The sequence below is a fragment of the Triplophysa rosa genome, unplaced genomic scaffold (assembly GCF_024868665.1).
Source record: "Triplophysa rosa unplaced genomic scaffold, Trosa_1v2 scaffold57_ERROPOS2633229, whole genome shotgun sequence".
Taxonomy (NCBI): domain Eukaryota; kingdom Metazoa; phylum Chordata; class Actinopteri; order Cypriniformes; family Nemacheilidae; genus Triplophysa; species Triplophysa rosa.
The window spans coordinates 65,317-85,535 of record NW_026634593.1 but is presented as its reverse complement, the minus strand read 5'-3'; the positions used below and the strand labels follow the sequence as shown (position 1 = coordinate 85,535).

The 20,219-nt window shown below is 38.1% G+C and overlaps 1 protein-coding gene across 2 annotated transcripts; it reads left to right on the top strand.

Moving 5' to 3' along the window:
* The first annotated feature begins 3,374 nt into the window (after positions 1-3,374).
* On the top strand, positions 3,375-8,159 carry LOC130551044 (DDB1- and CUL4-associated factor 8-like). Of its 2 annotated transcripts, none has more exons than XM_057328596.1 (5): positions 3,375-3,641; positions 5,168-5,223; positions 6,065-6,157; positions 6,888-7,528; positions 7,992-8,159. In XM_057328596.1, the coding sequence occupies exons 2-5, from the start codon at positions 5,187-5,189 to the stop codon at positions 8,139-8,141; spliced, it is 921 nt and encodes a 306-aa protein (XP_057184579.1). In that variant the 5' UTR covers positions 3,375-3,641; positions 5,168-5,186; the 3' UTR covers positions 8,142-8,159. The 2 variants fall into 2 exon arrangements, with proteins under 2 accessions (XP_057184579.1, XP_057184580.1); XM_057328597.1 differs by having other exon boundaries at positions 3,376-3,641; positions 6,086-6,157; positions 7,992-8,157.
* The last annotated feature ends 12,060 nt before the right edge of the window (positions 8,160-20,219 follow it).

Sequence of the window (20,219 nt, the reverse complement as noted above, 5' to 3'; positions counted from 1 at the left end):
GATGATGATGATGATGATGATGTTTATAAATGAATGAAGACTTGATGAGGAGCTGAAATAAAACACAATAAATAATTACATTTGACTTGATTTCATACATGATCTTCTCAACACACTAGAAATAGAGATGAATGAATATCCGATCTACAGATCAGACAGACAGATGTGTTGATGATGATGATACCTGGAGTCAGGTTGTGATGCAGATGTTGTTTATGGGCTGTTGGTGGGTCTTTTATAGTCTGACTGAACTCAAACGTCACATCAGATGGAGAGCGATTGAGTCACTTAATGACACGAAACCTCAAAACTGCATTAAACATCATCATCTCTGTGTAGTGCAGATGAAACCGCACGTGTAACACAGCATTTATCAAACCAAACACATCAAGACATCAACAAGCAGATTTCAGAAAGATGTTGGATGAATCTGAAATGCAGTCAGTGATTTACTCACAAATCTATCACAACATGTTTCACAAACAACAAAACAACATGTGCAGAATAAAAGTGTTTCTTCTACTGTATAAGATATATTGTGTGGTGATCAGATTCATGTGTTTATTAAAATCATATCATCTGTATTTACACTTTCACATGATCTCATCTCATTGATCTTATAGAAGGATGTTGACTCATATACTGTAGAATATCATCCACTGATACTGTCGGCTCATCTCAAAAATACACCATGAAGTGTGAAATAGAATTGAAAAGAATTTGATGTATTTTATTATGAACGTCATGAGCACTTTGATAAAGACTGAGACACTTTATATGTCACAGACATTCTACAGAAATACAGTTTCAATACGATTATCAAATGTCATTTTAACAAATGTGAACTGATAAATGAGTAATTATGTCTAAACTCACAGAACTTTCACCTGTCTGACCTAAAAACATATCAAATGTTTAAAAAACATAACAATGAACTGAACATGAAGAGTCATAAAGCAGATACTGGAACTATAAACCATCTCCTCTATTAGAATTGTGAAAACTGAGGTTTGTGTGTTTGATTTTCATGCATTTTTCATCAGTGTTTGTTCAGTTTACACGTCATCTTGTTATTAGTTTCATCCATTAGGGTTTAACCTCAGGATCTGTGGCTCATCTCTGTCTACAGAGCTTTCAGAGTGACACTCCCTGTTGACAAAACTGCANGCTCCTTCAATTATCAGACTAAAATAGAATAAATTAGCCACGAGTTGGTGGCCTAGATTTGTGGTATTCATATTCTTAGACATTGACATACAAAATGTGACATTTATTTGACAAATTTTCTCGCGTTCATTCATTTAATGTGTTTATTAGAGGGCATTTATTTATCCAAGCGAAAGAATCTTACTGTTTCCAAATAAAAACGTATGACAGGTCTGAGTGGCGGCAAGGCATGTCATTTTTGGCAAATTATTGTCAGTCAATCCTGAGAAACTGTAATACTGTATTTGCTATAAGCAACTGATGGACACATGTGCACACCTCAACACATACACATGTATCCTCCATATACAAGAACTGTATGTATGAAGAGTTTGCTTCCAATATGAGATAACTCCATTTTTTTATTGTGCATTCCAATGAATATCAATCAAACTGCAGCCATAATAACTCAACAAATACAGCTAACTAACACAATAAAAACACGATAACAGAAAAAAAAAACATGTTGAAAATTGAGTTATCTCATTTTGGAACCAAAGTCTTCATATATACTTATACTCTCCTGCTGCAAGACTCTTGTTTTTGGACCGAGAGAGCATTTTCACCTCAACTCGAACTCAACCTTTCCTTGTAACTAGTATGGTTCCAGTGCTCTCTCTGAGCTCTCTGAGGGTCTTTTATATTTGCTGTAAAGTAAACGATTGTCTTTTTTTATCACTGAAGATAGAAGTCATCCGCATGGCTCACAGTGTGTTGGCTAGTACAGTCTTCTCTGAGCTGCATTACCTCTACCAGCACTTTATTTTCACACACACACACACACACACACGCACACGCACGCACACGCACACGCACGCACGCACGCACGCACGCACGCACACACACACACAGTACAATCTCCATCTGCTAATGAGCCAAATTGCCCATGAGGACCTCAATGTTGGTCCCCACGGTGACACGAGTCCCCATGTGTTGGTGTGCATTCAGGTTTAGGTCCCCACCGGGATATACAAACATGAACACACACACACACACACACACACACACAGCACAATCTCCATCTGCTAATGAGCCAAACTCATATCAGCAAGGTCAAGCTCCCCTGAGTCTCTTATTAATTGCCAATTAATGGGAGACACACAGAAATGTAAAGCCTCACATTTTCATCTTAAAACAGTGAACTCAAGATTGATCTCTCGACTCTTCACCTAACAAATATCATTAATACAAAAAGCCTTTCGTGAATACTTATCAACAGAATGACAGTTATCTTTCTACCCTTTCTATTCTTTTATTTGTATAAATGAGTAGAATGTTTATTCTGAACATGATGCCATACGTTTATTTCTATAATCTACTGAAACCTTTGAGTTTTTGAAAGAGGCAGAAATGAATAAATCTCACACTCACCTCACTCATAGTTCCAAGCGTCACTAAATGTTCTGCTGGCGTCAATGTAAAACAGTGTAAAAGTGTACTTTCCTTTCTTTTGATAGAGTGCTTTGAAAATAAGTCAGAACAACTGAGTCGAGGGTATTATACAGAGCACTGCATCTCTTCATCGCTCATCCTGATAAAACACGCCCCTGCCCTCTCTCTCTCTCTCTCTCTCTCTCTCTTTATTTAGGTTAGTTTAATATACTTATAATAATGATATAATAATCATCATTATCCTCCTCATCTTTATCAAGTCAGGCTGCATTTGAACAATTGGCAGTCAGTGCCACATTTTTTAATACATATCGTTAAATATCTGGGCTACTAAGAATGCATATGCAAGTTAAAATGTAAAAGTTTTAAAAGAATAAAATAACGATTATTATTAATATTATGTTAATAATTGAATAATAATATTAATAGTATAGTTATTTATATATTTGCTTAAAAAAATGTAAATAGGCCCAATAAACATATTAAATATATATTTGCTTTAATGTAACTATTAAATCAAAATATATAATAAATATATAAATAATGTTTTAATTTTTAATAGTAGTAGTAGTACTAGTAGAAGTATTGTTGTTGTTTATTTTTTATATGATTATTATCATTATTATTATAACACGTATTTTGTATACAGATTATTTATACTTAATGTTGTTATCTATAATTATTATAATGGGCCACATTTATCATCAGTAATAGTAAAATGTTATGTGCTGTAATAAAGAGGCGCTTTGTTTGTGCATTCAGACTCACATCCGGTGAAAGAGCGTCTCGCCGGAAAAAGAAACAGAAAAAAGGAAAGAGAAAGAAAAAAATAGAAGCGTTAACGAAGCAGGTCTGTCAAAACATAAACACTGCAGCACGACCACAAACGTGACCGTAAACTGCGGGTTTTATTTTTTTGGATGGCCAGTGAGGGATCAGACGACACGTCTCACAAATGCCCTGCGCTCGAGGTCGCGCTCGAGACTGAAGAGTAAATCTGCGCAGAGATTAACAAGTGCGGACACTTTGGGCCTGTAGCAGAGGTAACGTTAACACTGTGCTCTCCATCTTCTCTCGTCGATCGGTGTTTACATGTTGTCAGCTTCAGTCTGAACTTACAGAAACGTAAGATCAGTTATTGACGCCGCGTGCTTGTCACGCACGACGCATAACACGATATTTTCTGTAACGTTACTTTGCGATCTTCGGAAATATTTCTCTTTTGTTCACGAAAAAGACACCACTTGCTTCAAACTGCACAGCCGTATGCGATTGCACAACTGTCCACCAGCTTTTGTGTTTTGACCAAGGTAACGTTAATGTCACAAAAGCAACGATCAGTTAGCACACTAGCTAGTCGCAGCCAGTTTACTGCGCACTGCCAAGTTGTTATGTACAAGGTACAGTGCCAAACAAACAGCTATCTAGGGCTCGTTTGCAGCCAGACTCAGTTGCTACTGTACAAGGTAATGTCTGGGTAATACAATTAGGAGCAAGTGTTTACAGTGTCAGCGATTGAATAAAGACACTTGTTTTTCAACCTTTTATGAGATCCCATACTGTTGAAAAAAAACGGCATATGCTGGTTTAAGATGGTCATGTGCTGGTTTAAGATGGTCATGTGCTGGTTTAAGATGGTCATGTGCTGGTTCTTAGCTGGTTTAAGATGGTGAGGAACCAGCACATGACCAGTTTAAACCAGCAAACTAGCATCAAAACATACCTAACCCAGCATATGCTGGTTAAAGCTGGTCATGTGCTGGTTTAAGATGGTCCTGAGCTGGTTTAAGAGGGTGAGGAACCAGCACATGACCACCTTAAACCAGCATCAAAACATACGTAACCCAGAATATGCTGGTTTAAGATGGTCCTGAGCTGGTTTAAGATAGTGAGGAACCAGCTCATGACCACCTTAAACCAGCATCAAAACATACGTAACCCAGCATATGCTGGTTTAAGATGGTCATGTGCTGGTCCTTATCTGGTCACGTGCTGGTCCTTTGCTGATTTAAAATGGTCCTGAGCTGGTTTAAGCTGGTGAGGAACCAGCACATGACCAGCATCAAAACATACCTAACCCAGCATATGCTGGTGGTTTAAGATGGTCATGTGCTGGTCCTTATCTGGTCATATGCTGGTCCTTAGCTGGTTTAAGATGGTCCTGAGCTGGTTTAAACTGGTGAGGAACCAGCACATGACCAGCATCAAAACATACCTAACCCAGCATATGCTGGTTTAAGCTGGTCATGTGCTGGTCCTTAGCTGGTTTAAGATGGTCCTGAGCTGATTTAAAATGGTGAGGAACCAGCACATGACCAGAACAAACCAGCATCAAAACATACGTAACCCAGCATATGCTGGTTTAAGATGGTCATGTGCTGGTCCTTAGATGGTTTAAGATGGCAAGGAACCAGCACATGATCATCTTAAACCAGCACATGACCAGCTTAAACCATCACAAACCAGCAAACCTGTGATAATAATAAATACAATAATAAAACTGGTTGAGTTTTCCTAAGCAATATATAATGTTGTTCAAGTAAACCCTTTTGTATTTCTGTCATTCCAGGGTCTCAGAGACAGTCAGAATGAGTGATACAGAAGGACAATCAAGCATCCCAAATGGTAAGACTTTGTTAAATTGGTTACAGTGTTTCATGCATTAACTATTCGGACAATTCCAGCCTTAAGGATGTGACACAGTCAAAGTTAAAAATATAAATTCTCAGAAAATGTAATTATTACCAATATATGAAATTAGTTTTTATTTTATCAAACCCGACATGATCAGAAAAATATCAGGCTATACACAAGTTCTTTGTTTTAAAAGAGGGGAATCAACATGCGTAAGGGATACGACAAAAAAGGATGTTTTTGAGAGACTACATACTTAGGATTTCTGTGAATTAAAATGTGCAAACCAGAAGCAACAAATGGAGACGGGATGGCTCTTTATAGAACATAAAATAGTTATTTTAATTAAATTTTCAAGTGCCCATTTATGAGGAATATGGACTGTTTTGGATGTGATTATTCACTTACCTGACTATGGAAAACTATTTGAAGAGTTTGGTTCCAAAATGAGAACTCAGTTTTTAAAAGTTTTCAAAAAACATGTTTTTTTATTGTGCATTCCAATTAATATTAATCAAACTGCAGTTGGTTTGTTTTGATTTAAGCCATAATAACCAAAAAAATACAGCTAACTAACACAATAAAACACAATAAAAAACTGATGATGATTTTTGAAAAATGTTAAAAATATCTCATTTTGGAACAAAACTCTTCATTTATTCATTTGGCAGACTATCTTTTGAAACTATGTTTTGGTTTAAATGTTTAAACCAATATAGACATTGGACCTATCAGTATGGTGAACACCTTTGTTAAAAACGTGATGTTTTCATCCTAAAGTTGACCTTTGCATGAAATTGCCCATCTAATGCTTTTGCAATCATGTTTGAAGACTGGCTCGCTTCTTTACCAGGTGCTGATGAGACGGAGCCTGGAGAGGGAGATGCATCTGCAGCGAGGGACGCCCAGTCTGCTCCTGAGTCCGGTACTGTCTGGACCCCTTTTTAGGGGTCATTTCACTGAAACGTTTCTAATAACCTTAACATCTTTTAAATGGAAAAAATAGGCTTTGCTTGCATTGTTTCTTATGACCTATTCAATTCTTACCCTGCGAAACTAAAATTGTTGACGTTTTTGAGATGGATGATCTGGATCGAATATTGGAGGATAACAGCCGATAAAAGCACAGAGTAGATGTGAACTTCTTCAAAACTCAAAAAATAAAATGAATGAAAAGAGGTCATTTTTACAAATTCTAGGCAAAGGGTGACTGTTTTGAATATGCTAAAATATAACCGAATTTGTCATTTAATTTATAATGAATTTTTTTAGTTATTTATCATAGGTGGGAATAATGTTTAAATGTACACAAGTTGTGCTATTCCATAGTTTTGATGAGTTCACTATTATTTTGAAATGTAGAGCAAATTCATAAAGAATGAGCAAGAGACCCCAACCTATACATAAAAATAAACTCATTTAAATTTTTAGTCTCTTGTGTCACATTTTTCTCCTAGAAAAAGGAGTATATAATCATTTAAACTCAATGTTGCGTGTCTATATATTTTAAGCTCTGTCTCATCCTTTCACGCTTATTTTTTCATAATCATCTTCAAACACTGCATCATCCTTTACGTTCATTATATATCGTTTAGAATCGAGTCACCTTGACCCTAAGCAGTCCTCCACCAATTGTTCGAGTTCTCTCTCAACAGTCAATTTAAGTTCGGCCCCCGAGGGAAGCGAGGGCGCTCAAGACCGGCCAATGGCTGACTCCTCGCAGAAGCAGGGGCCGGGTGAAGAAGAGGACACGGACAGCATGGATGGCAGTGGACTGTACTCCCTCACAGAAGACGGAGAGCGAGAGAGTGAAGGAGGAGGGCAGACAGAGCGGGGGAAAGACGAAGGCAGAAGATCTGCCAGGAAGAGGAACCGCCCCAGCGGGGGAGCCACGCGCCTCTCTTCTAGTTCAGATGATGACGATGAAGATGAAGAAGAGGACGAGGAGGACAACGTTGAAGAAGATGAGGAAGCCATGGAGGCTTGGCTGGGATCTGACCTGCGTGACCTGACTCGCCCTTCCTGGTGTGCCGTCCCCTCGCTGCGTGCTCGAGAGATCGGCCACAGCTCGCTGCAGTTTGTGAGGAAGGTGTGCGGCGCGCGGGGTCTGGTGCAGAGGCTGGAACTGCAGGGTCGTCTGGAGAGACACACGGGCTGCGTGAACACCCTCCACTTTAACCCTTCCGGCACTCGCCTGGCATCCGGCAGTGACGATCTCCGCGTGGTCATCTGGGACTGGGCTCGCAAAAGGGCCGAGCTTGAGTTTGACAGCGGTCATAAGAGCAACGTCTTTCAGGTGAAGAAACTCTGCACATGATCTCAGCCTTACAAAAGAAGTTTTGATGCATTTTATCAGTGTTTATTAATGGGTTAATCGAATGAGAAAATGTCATATTCCTCCCCTCCTAATTATTTATATTATTGTTAAATTTGAATATTTTTATCATTAATAATAGTACTATTAATAAGCTTTTTTTACACTATAGTATAGTATGCACATTTTTTAAGGAATAATATTTGTAAAAAATAAATGCTGACTAATAAAACTAATATTATATATTATTTATATATTTTATTTAATAATTTTAAAAATATATATATTTAATGTATATGTTAGCTTCAATATAAATATTGAATTATATATATATATATATACACACACATACACACACATCAAATACTAAAATTGATAGTACATTTTTTTGAAAATAAAAGTAAAAATTGCAATCAGTGCTAGATTCTCTTTATTCTTTACCCAGGCAAAGTTTCTTCCACACAGCGGTGACTCCACGCTGGCCATGTGTGCCAGAGACGGACAGATCAGAGTGGCTGAGCTTTCTGCCACACAGTGCTGCAAGAACACCAAAAGAGTGGCTCAACACAAAGGTGCAGCCCATAAGGTAAAATAATCCCAAAACATCACAGAAGACGGCTGTTAAGGCCCGGTGTCATGAAAAATTCTGCCCCCATGTGAATTGTTTCCGCTTAGGACCCAATCTAGTTGGTAGTTGTAATGCCTGATCACAAAGTTGTTATCTCGATATCTTGTTGTATGGCTATTGGCTAACAGAAGCTGCGTTAGCTTCTAGCGAGCTAAATACACTGGAAAACATATAAGACGCATTTTTGTCAAAGCTTGATGTAACATACACGTCAGTATTTCTGGGTCAACATCTCCTTAACAAACAAAAAACATAACTTTTGATATTTTTAAATGACCATGGTTTTATTATAGTAAATAACTAAAACAGTGGGGTTTTGTGGCACTAAAGCACGTGCGCACCCATTGCCAACAAAACACAGACAGATGACTCGGTTTCACTTACAGCTCCATCTATCAGTTTCAAACGTTCTGCTAATCCAGCGTTATATCCACCGTTTATATAACATTTCTCATTGAAATGCAGTGAACAAACAAATACAGCTGAACGCAGTGCTCTCTCTCTCTTGCTCCAGCTGGTTGACGTGTGCGCATGCTCCTTCTCCCGCTCTCCACAGTTAACGTGTGGGCGCGCTCTTTCATCTGGCTCTCGCGGGTTGATGCGTGGGCGTGCTTTTCTTGTAGAATTGTCCAATCAGGGACTAAGAAAAGTTGTTACGAAACGGATTTTCGAGCACAGAAATACTACATCATACATCCAACTTGTTTTTGACAAGTTGACCATGTCAAGCATGAGAAGACAGCACGTTTAACATCGTAAAGAAGTCAGAATGCATGAAACGCCGTTGCACCACCCCTTTAACAAAGTACTAGCGAAATAAATCATAATGTAATTTTGTAAGATTTGCAATCGGGCGCTAAAAAGAGTACCCATTAGAAGTTATTTTAGCCACGTGAGGTCCTTTGCGGACACATTCACACAGAGGACCGGATATGTCATGACACCGGTCACACAGAGAATGATTTAAGTTAATGTAAGGATAAACACTGGGCTCATAATGATGTGAAATACATCATCCTAATCAGGGCTGGACTGGGAAGAAAAATCGGCCCTGGCATTTTTAGGCCCGCATCGGCCCTCCACCGAATCTGTCGACCGGGGAGGGGTTGTTGGGGGGGGTGCATGCATACATGTCTTTTGCTATCGCGTTGCGTGCATTCGCATTTATAATACGTCCATCTAAGCGGCCACGCCTCCGTTACGGCCCCATACGTTAGCAGCAAACATGTCCGTTACGGCCCCATACGTTAGCAGCAAACATGTCCGTTACGGCCCCATACGTTAGCAGCAAACATGTCCGTTACAGCCCCATACGTTAGCAGCAAACATGTCTTGCTTGTAGTCAATGTGTCTCATGTGCAGCTGCTTTGTAACAATGAAAATTGTAAAGCGCTATATAAATAAAGTTGAGTTGAGAGTTGAGAGTTGAGTAATTATATGGGGGATGGTGGTTTTACAGAGGGGATGCATTTTTTTTTCAACAAGGGGGATGCCATCCCCTCGCAGCCCCCTCAAGCCGAGCCCTGCATTTACTGCTTGTTTGTTTTCCCCTTTTTTCATGTTTAACACTTGCTTCCCCCTAGTTCTACTTGCACGCAAGAGGGTTCAGTCTGAAAATCGAACAAGCTCATCAGTAGGTATGTACGTAAATGACACAAATGGTTGAAACATAATTGAATTGATTAGAATTTTGTTATGATATTTTCCTCCCCTGAGATATTCTTATTGGACACGTTTATAATATCTTGACAGATAAATTGAGACCTTTGGTGGCCATTAAGCATTTTGCAGTTTTTAGTCTGTGTGATAACGACTTTATTATCAAATAATTTGCTATCATATTATACACTACATTAGTGGTTTTCAATCACTCTGTACATTGTTATGTCTCCTTTATTTAATACCTGATTCCAATCATCAGCTCATTAGGTGAGAGTTCCAGTGTATCAAATGAAGGAGACTAACAAAATTTGCAGAGAAGTGTGAATGAATGAATACCACTGCATAAATCCTATAAAAATGCTTCATCTACATACTGTATATCCCCCCCATACAGTTTTCTAGTTCATAATGTGTTGAATACACTTACAGGAGTTGACAACTGGCAGCTACAGGTTATGACAATTGATAAGTTTTGCTTCTGCCATAAATCTTTGTAAATCTGAAATTGATCACAATACGAAAATGAAGTTAGTTGATATGTCATCATGTCGATTTCATGTCGACCTTAAAACTCATAAATGTTTTTAAAGGGATAAAGGCTTCTTTTCTGCTGTTGTTGTTACTTTGATGCTTATACTGTTCAAATGCTGCAGGTCTGCTCTACAGCCAACCAGTGACACAGCAGGTTTGTTGTAGCCTTTTCTACATAAACACAAGATTCATGTGAACATTACAGACAAATAAATACAAGATCCAGATAATTGTTAAATTGATATTGTTTGAATCGTGTAGTTTTTTCAATTATAATTACTAATTTGTGTTTTAATGTATTAACTTCATTATGCATGTTGATTGAATTAACCCTAGTTCATGTAGGATACAGTTTTTATTTATGTATTGTTTGATCCCATCCAAGTTACATAATTGATTTTGTCTTCTGAAAGTGGCACCCACTGCACAAATTGCTTTTGATCAAGCCAAAAAAACAATTGAAATTCAAAAGCAGAAGATCCTTCATTTGCAAGAGAAAGTTGACTTTCTCACGGATGACAGGAATTATCTCCGTTCAAGACTGTAGGATGGTACATTTGTGTTTCTTTGATTATTGTGTTTTTGTGTCTGCGTTCATGTTTATAAATTTAGGTAATACCATTTCACACACCCTGTCATAAGAATGTTTGTTGAGCACGTGTTTTGCATCCATTTTAAGATGGCGGCTAACTAAGAAGGCTGCCTTTTCTCTGTGTGTACTATTAAAGGGATAGTTCACCCAAAAATGAAAATTCTGTCATCATTTACTCACCCTCATGTTGAGTTGCTTTATCTTGTTGATCACAAAATAAGATATTTTGGTTTATGAAGGTTACCCCTCAGTGGCCGGTACCCATTGGATTCCATAGTAGAAAAAACAAATACCATGGAAGTCAATAGGTACCAGCAACTGTGTGGTAACCATCACAAAATATCTTCTTTTGTTGTCAAAAGAACAAAGAAACTCTTACAGGTTTGGTTTAAAACAACATGAGAGTGAGTAAATGATTACATAATTTTCATTGTTGGGTGAACTGTCCCTCTTAGACATGTAAAACCTCAAAAATGACTACATTAAAGCCCATTGCACATTGAGTCCGAAATTTACGTCCGAAATTTCCGCACGTTAAAAAATAAATACGACCTTACGTTGTGTCAATCACATTTACACACTGCCTCCGATATTTTCGTCCGTCATAAAAAAATTCAGACCGGGTTCGATTTTCTGCGTTTTTCGCATCCGTAGGAATCGTTTTCAAAGGTGTTTTGGCTATTCAGAGCCACCGTACAAGCGAGCGCCAAACTTCAAGATGGCATCTGAGTTAATTTACTTCGTCTCCCAGCACAAAGCACTTTATGACAAACAAAGTAAGGAATACAAAGACGTTGAATATAAAGAGAGAGTGTGGCAGATGATTGCCGAACAGCATGGAAAACAAGACAGTATGTACTGATTTCAAAACAAAGGATCAAAAGTGCTCAAAGTAGGTAAACAATAGCTTGTTGCTAATGACATTCATCCATTTGTACCAATAATTTATGAATTCAGTTGGGAGCATTCTTGGGCTTTTAATAGAATGTAATAATTTGCCTTGTTTTGTGTAATGTTAGTTGAAGAAGTGAAGAAAACGTGGCGTAACCTGTGGGACACATATGTCCGCTACAGGAAAGAGGGAAAGGTCAGAAGTGGACAGGGGGCCAGCAAAAAAAAGAAGTGGATACATATGGACGCGATGTCCTTCTTGCAAAATTCCTTGGCAAGGAGAAGGTAATGTTAGCCTATAGAAATGCACCATAGAGAGACGACCCTTGCAGAGTGCCTGCAATGATTGTAGCCTATCATTTCATATCTCAGATTGCTTACTTTCAACAGGTCAGATGGTAATATCCAAGTGGATGAGGAGGAGGAGGAGGAGAATGGAATAGGGGAAGATGCGAGAACGCAGATAGAGAAGGAGAGCGACAGTGTAGAGATGGAGGCAGAGGGCGATGCCAGCACAACTCCTTTAGGTAGCTGTGGTGCCAAACGCAAGAAGACACAGGCAGAGAGTGAGGACAGCCTAGCATGGTACTGTCAATGGAGAGAAGCAAGGGATGAAAGCAGAGCTAAAGAGAGAGAGGCAGAGCGACAGCAGCGTCAGGCCCTGCAAAATGATGAGGTTTCCACTTTTCTCAACAGCTTGGCCCCCTGCATGAGGAGACTTGCCCCAGATAGACTGTCCTATCTAAAAATCAAAATGCAGGAATTGGTTCATGATGTTTCCTTTGGAGGGGTTTATTATCAGCAGCTTTCCCAGGGTCCAAACTTCAGTTCTCTGTGATTATATTGTTTTTGTACATGTTACAATGTTTTCACAACCATTTAAGGTAATCTGTTTTAATGTCATTTTTATTACTAATGCGCTAAAGAGGTTAATGTCAAATTCCTGTTTAATGTTATTAATAATTTATTATTTAAGTGTATCATTTATACACATTTGGACTGTTTACATGAATTCAGGTTCTGCTTTTCTGGACAGCAAGTTCTTTTGAATGCAGAATAAACAAGAAATTAGTCATTCATTGGTCTTGTGTTGCTTTTCTTTATATGTTTATCATATAAATATACTTAAAGTAATATAAATAAAATAACTACAATAATGCAAATATTACCAAAATAATGCATATTGTATGAACAAAATATAACAATGTATAAATTATATACAACGTTGTTTTACACTTTGCATATAACAGTTTGTGGTTCCGTGTTGTATTGAATTGAATAATAAGATAATGATAGTTGTAATAATAATGTTAACTCATTGTATATTTGGTTTTGTTTACAATATATAACAGCTAATAACTAAATTGTGTGTGTTTGTGTATATATTTGTCCATTTAATCTGAAGAAGACCACCAATTTCCACAATCAAACTGATCCTGAACAGGGCTGGCAGTATGTTTAAGGTATGGAGACAAGAGTTTAATTGGCATATCAAACTGTTGCACGTTCAGGACTGTGCTGGACACCTCAGTCAAGCATAATGTCTGAGCTGGCTCATTGTCGGCCATGCAGTGCTTATGCACTGTGTGTGTCAAAAAGGTGTAAAGGGCTGTCAAACGATTAATCACATCCAGAATACAAGTTAGTGTTCACATAATATATGTCTGTGTACTGTGCATATTAATTTTGTATTTATATTTAACAATCATTTAAATTATAAATAAACATGATCTAGTATTACTATTATTTTTATTTTGTATCATTATATATAAAATTATTATGCACAGTACACACAAACTTTTATTCTGGATGTGATTAATCATTCGACAGCCCTAAAACACACACAGTAATAGTGTACACAATACATGAACACAGGTCAGACATTGTGTACAAATGAGGTCTATACAATAACTGTGTGTCCACAGCGCACACGGTCGTACTGCCAAGGTACCTCGCCAGCAGCTGAGACAAAATATTTTCTAAATGTGTCTCTAATGTGGAGAGCCTCTTCAGACGCGCGGTTGCCCCTTGGCCTCTGGAACTCCTCCAAGCACGCATTGCCAGCATTGTCGAAGTCAAAACTGTCAACCTTGCTGACTTGTCCCATTACTTCATGGCGCAGGTAGTTGCTTAAGATGCATGTTGCTTTGATGATGTTGTCTGCCAGGTCAGGGTTAACCTCCATTGGCCTTTTGTAAACCCTGAATCTTTGTGTCAGAATGCCAAACGCGTTTTCTGAGATCCGTCGTGCTTTTGACAGGCGGAGGTTGAAGATGCGCTTGTCTTCTTGAAGGCGCTTTCCACCGTAGGGTCGGAGCAGATATGGCTTCATGGGAAAGGCCTCATCTGCCACGATAACATGGTTGACCTTTCCCAATTCGGGTGCAGATGGGAGCTCTAATGGGGCTGGAACATTCAGGGTGCCACGATGGAGGGTCCGTCCCAGCGCAGAATCTGCGAATATGCCTCCATCGCTGTTCCCACCATAGCTCCCTACATCGATGGCCAGGAAACGGTAATCAGCATCCACTAATGCCAGGAGGACAATTGAGAAGGTGCCTTTATAATTAAAAAAAAGTGAACCTGTGTTTGCCGGGGCCTCAATCTTGACATGTTTCCCATCGAGAGCTCCAATACATTTAGGGAAGTTCCACCTTTCATTGAACCTCCTCGCCGTGTGTTTCCAGATGTCCTCTGTTGGAGTTGGCATGTAAGTGTCCTTGAGCTGAAGCCAGATTTGGTCACAGGTCTCCCTCACAATCATCCCTACAGTGCTGATGCCCAACCTAAAACTGCTGGCGATGGTGGTAAATGGGTCCCCGGTGCTCAGATACCTAAAATATGCAAATATTATAGCACATTAAAGCATATTATATAGCACACAAAATAATGGTGTTGTTTGGTGCTGTGATTTATATAAAGTTTTTGTATTGTAATATTACTATTATAATACTATTTTGTATGTTTAAAATGTTTGAAAAGATTATTCACAACCATTTAAAATAACCAGTTTTGATGTAATTATCATTACCAATGCATTATTCCAGTTTAACTTAATGCTTGTAACCAAACAGTTCTTGGACCCCCCTGATGACCATAGTTGGAAAAATAGCTTTATACATTTACATATACATTGTATTTTTTCCTACTATGGTAGTCAGTGGGTTCCAAGAACTATTTGGTTAAACATTCTTCCAAATAATTACTCTGTCTTCACAGATTTGGAACAACTCGAGGGTGAGTTAAATTATGACAGAATTTTCATTTTTAGGTGAACTGTCCCTAATGTAAAACTCGTCCGATGCCACAGTTTGGTGCGAGTGTGTGTGCGCGCGTGTGTGTCCACACCTTAGACATACTGCCAGTCTCTGTTCAGGATCAATTGGTTCACGGAAATTGGTGGTCTTCTTTTTAATATGTGGCTTCAGTATCGCTAGCAAAGCATCAAACTGAGCAACTGACATCCTGAAGTAAATTTTAAATCGGTCAGGATAATCCCGCAGTTCCATGATAAGGAGGTGGAACTCTCCTTCCTCGTTACGCAACCTCAGGACTGGATGGACCCAATATTTCCTCTTTATTTTTCTCTTTTTAAGAAGAGAGAGGACAACAAAATCGTCATCACTGCTTGAAGACTCCATTTTGTATTTTTTGCGATTTTTTTCGCAACGGATTAATAAATACGCATCGGACTCAGTGTGCAAGGTTTCTGTTCGTGACGAATTTTTAGAATGACGAATACGAAATAACGTATACGAAAATTTCGGACTGTATGTGCAAAGACCTTAAGTGTGATTAAAGGGATTTAGGCCCGGTTTCACAGACAAGGTTTAAGACTAGTCCCAGACTATAATTAAAGTGTGACCTGTCTTAACTGAATATAACTTTCTCAGAAATATCTTAAAATATATTAGTGCCATTGTTTTGTCTCAAGATGCACACCAGTGATGTATTTTTCTAAGGCATTTTTATAAAAGCGACATGAATATTTTACTTCAACTAAGGCATAGTCCTGGCTTAAGCTAAGCCGACATTGTCTGTGAAACCGGGCCTTAATGCTTTGTAGTTTTATGTTGTCAATACATTGTATTCGTTTCTGCCATAGCACTTAGGTGTGAAGCAGTTAATTCATCTGGCCCGAATGCAGCATCATCCACTGTTGCTACATCACAGTCCACTGACGAATCTTCAGAATCTTCAAATTCATCGTCAGATTCATCTGATTCAGAACGTACAGCAAAGAAAAAGAAAAAGGATAAAAAACAAAAGAACAGGAAGAAATCCAAGAAACGGGGTATGTTTAGATGGGGTATGTTTATCCAAATTTAAAATTAATGGTTTATCCAAAAATTCTGTCAAGACTAAGTGATTTAAAAATACTCATTCTTATTATTAATATAACTGCAAGAAGCAATTACTGGGTCAAGGCCTTCAAGGGCACAAAAGGAAATACATGTGGTTATGTCTGATCATTAATTTTTGAACATCAAATTTAAATTCATAGGTAAAAGTACTAGAAACAAAATAAAATTTTGTATAACTTTATAGCAAGTTGTTCTACTGATGTTGTGTACAAAGTTTTCTGTCAATACTCCAAAGTATCGCAAAGATACAGCCATATGACCCCGCTCATGCTCACCCCCGAATGTGTTGATGCGGTATACGAGAACTGTTTGATCAAACAAACAGCTTTTCAGATCTTTTTGTCTGGAGTGTTTCTACATGCCATGTAGGGTTGCACAAGGCACCGTTGATACGGTAACATCGCAATGTTAAAGTTTCAAAATAAGGCAGATTCCACTCTTTTTTCCTGAGCTGTAGCACCATTTTTGAGTGCCTGTGACCTTCAAGGTTACAAAACCAATGTCAGTTTAATGAAGCATTTGTAAAAACAGTTGCTTTCTTAGTTTATGAATAAATCAGCTGTTTTGGACAAGCGAGTCAGTGTCATCACCATGGTAAATATTAAAGCTTATGACAGTACAACTACAGTAAACTGTAATCAATGCAGTACTGTTATCACAAGAACTAGTATACATTGACAAAGACAAGTAATAACTATTTATCTTAAGTTTTTCCACATTCCAACAGTTACTGTTTTTCATTAATAAAGTCTTCAGATGAAACTAGGAAATGTTTTTTAATCTATATTCTTTTTAATATTGGGTTATTTTTTCGAATTGAGTTATGAATTACAGCAACAATGCACAACACTATGGGAGGCAAATCCTGCCAAATTTAAATAAATAAATTAAACGATGAAAATGAAAATGAAAACCAGATTAGCAATTTCATTATACACAACTGCGTGCACAATATGTGCCAAAATGAAAAATAAAATGAAATCATTTTCATTTTTACACTGACAATGCGTTGTCCCTGTCAAATTGAAAAAGAAAATACAATTGGTGATTTGACATTTCATTTTCACTAAAATCTCGAGGCAAGACTGCCAATTTGAAAATGAAAAGGCAAATGTGAAAAATAAATTGTAAAAACATTTTTTACAAAGGTTTTATTAATGTTCACGCAATAATACTGACACAATTCAAATTAAAATGTAAACTTTGATTTTCATTTTATTTTATTTTCTCTTCTCTTTTATTTCATTTTCGTTTTCATTTTCTTTTTCTTGTTCACAGTCATGCAAATTACATGTTAATTAGTGGGTGTGGACGAGCGTCTGCATTACTGGGAACGCCCACAAAAAACGTCATATTCGTTTATTTGAACGAACGTGTGTAGACCTTGTCAGGCGCTTGGCCTTAGCGCTTTGTAATGATGACGATGACTGTGCCTGGTGCAATACCGAAAATTGTTGCGTGGTGTTCTGCATCTCTGATAAGTTAACAGACGAACAAACTAAAGCATTGGAGAGCCCGTATCTCTAGCGTGCCCTGAAACATGCCGGAGCGCGATTGTCCCCACTCCGCCGCTGACCTGCTCACTGTACATTACCATCCGCACCCGAGCACGCTATCATCATTACACTGTGACTGCTTTTAAGAAAACATAAACAAAGCGATCTTTGTCAGCACAATAGAATCCATCGTTATGTTCGGTTTGAGGTTGATAAGATGTGTTTAACCTCACGCGCGCTGTGCGCAGACCAATTCGCTTATGGTATCACAAGAGCGGCTCATATGTGTTTAAATCAGCCCCGCGTACTTCATTCATTATGATTATGAGCCAATCGTTATACAAAGTGCTGCACTATGTTATGAATGCATGTTTTAAATGATGCGCCTGTTTAAATTCCTTGAAGTTCAGCTGTCATGGCAAAAAACATCTAATACGCACAGCACTATTAATTGATTCGAATGGGTTTTTTTGTCCCACGGCGCGGTGACACAGGCCTGCACTTATGAGTGTTGTAGGTATTAGATGTTTTTTGGTATGACACCTGAACTTGGTGTGTCACCTGCCCGTCACCCTCCCTGTGTTATCATCCCGCGTTTGTATTCCCCTATATATTGACCTTGTGTCTCTTGTCTTGTGCTGATTCGTTTTGTATTACCTTGTATTGTTGCTTGTCTCAGGCTCTCAGGCTTACCTCGTCCGCCGGTTTTGTCCCCCACGTGGGAAGTTTTGGTTTATGTTTTATATGTGGTTATAGTCCTGTTCTCTTTTTGTCTTCCCCCATCGTGGGTGTTTGACTTGTGTTTTTTTTTGTAATAAATTCTGTTAACCCCTTCTACGCTGTCTACATCTGGGTCCTCATTGAGAATCATGACACACTGCTTCAGCTCGAGATTCCAGGAAGAGCCTCCAGCCTGTAACCCCAATAGTGAATCCTCAAGACAGTACTGAGAATGGATGAAGTTTTTAGTTTCAGAGTAAGTTAATCAAACCAGAAATGGAAATTCTGACATGACTCGTCAGAATTGTTGTTACTGTAATTTCTGTATATGCATTTTGTTCTTGTTTGGTTGTAATATTTATTTTTGAATTATTATTATTAAGGTGCTAAGTTCACTCAGGATTCACAATTCGTAATGTATATTGTAACACCGTGTCTACACCAGACGCGACCGGCGCGACGCAACAAACCCACCCATTAATTAATGGCCGGTGACACGGTGTAATGGGGTTTTGAGATTTTTTTTGCCACAACCACTTGTTATAGTACAGTATCTTATTGTCTACATTTAAATGTAACATTGCTTTCTGTATAAATAACAAGTGGGTTGAAAATGAAAATTGAATGGTTTTAGCTTTTTATTTTATGAACTAAAACATTTTAACACTATGCCTAATGTTACAATGTCTGTGTAATTGCAGGTTTGCTAAAGCATATTGTCATGTTTAAAGAAGCATGTTTTAAGTATGAAATTCATTAAGACTCTGAATGTTGGCTAGCTATATTTACTTACGCCAGGGCCAGACTGGCCATCTGGCGTACCGTACCGACCCGGTGGGCCGCTAACGTATGGGGCCGGAACGGAGGCGTTGGCCGCTAACATATGGGGCCGTAACGGACACGTTTGCCGCTAACGTATGGGGCTTTAACGGAGGCGTTGGCCGCTTAGACGGACGTATTATAAATGCGAATGCACGCAACGCGAATGCAAAAGACACGTATGCCCGTGTGTGCGCATTTTGAAAGAGTGCCACGCCACCCCAATGAAATCTTTTTCTGCTGTCATTTGCTGCAAGATAAAAGAACTTCACCAAATCACTTTATACACAAGTAATGTTATTTTAATGTGTGTTAATAATAGCATGTTGCCATACAATAAGAACTGCTTACAAATACATAGAACTGTGGCTACTAATACTCGAGGTATGGTTCTAGTTCTGTTCATTTGTTTACAAATCATTCAATGTAAATTGTATCCTTTTGTGCTATTTAACAGTACTTATTGTAACGTTCATGATACTTTATTAGAACAGCATCATTAAAAATATATAAATAAGGTTTAAGCCTGTATTTTCAACATGTTTTTTGTACCCTCTTCATAGTAATCCATGTCCAAGGCAATTTCAACTTAACAGTCCTAAAATCAATAAAAATCATGAGCTATTTTTTTCCATTAAGCTTTAAGTTGTTCAAATCCTGGAGGACATACATAAAGAAATTCACTGACATATAAAAGTGTTAACAGGATTAATTACATACTATGAAAAATTGCAAATAAGTGTAGCAACACAAGTCTGCCACACGATGGCACTCAAATATAACAACGGCACATCTTAGAAGGGTCCCCACTGCATATAAATGCGGACTGAAGTAAAATAAAGTGAACATGGCATTTAAAAATAAAGGATTTAATATACAGCGGCTTGCAAAAGTATTCATCCCCTTCATTTTATTCACATTTTGTCATGCCTTACCTTAAACTACTTTTTTTACATGAATCTACACAATG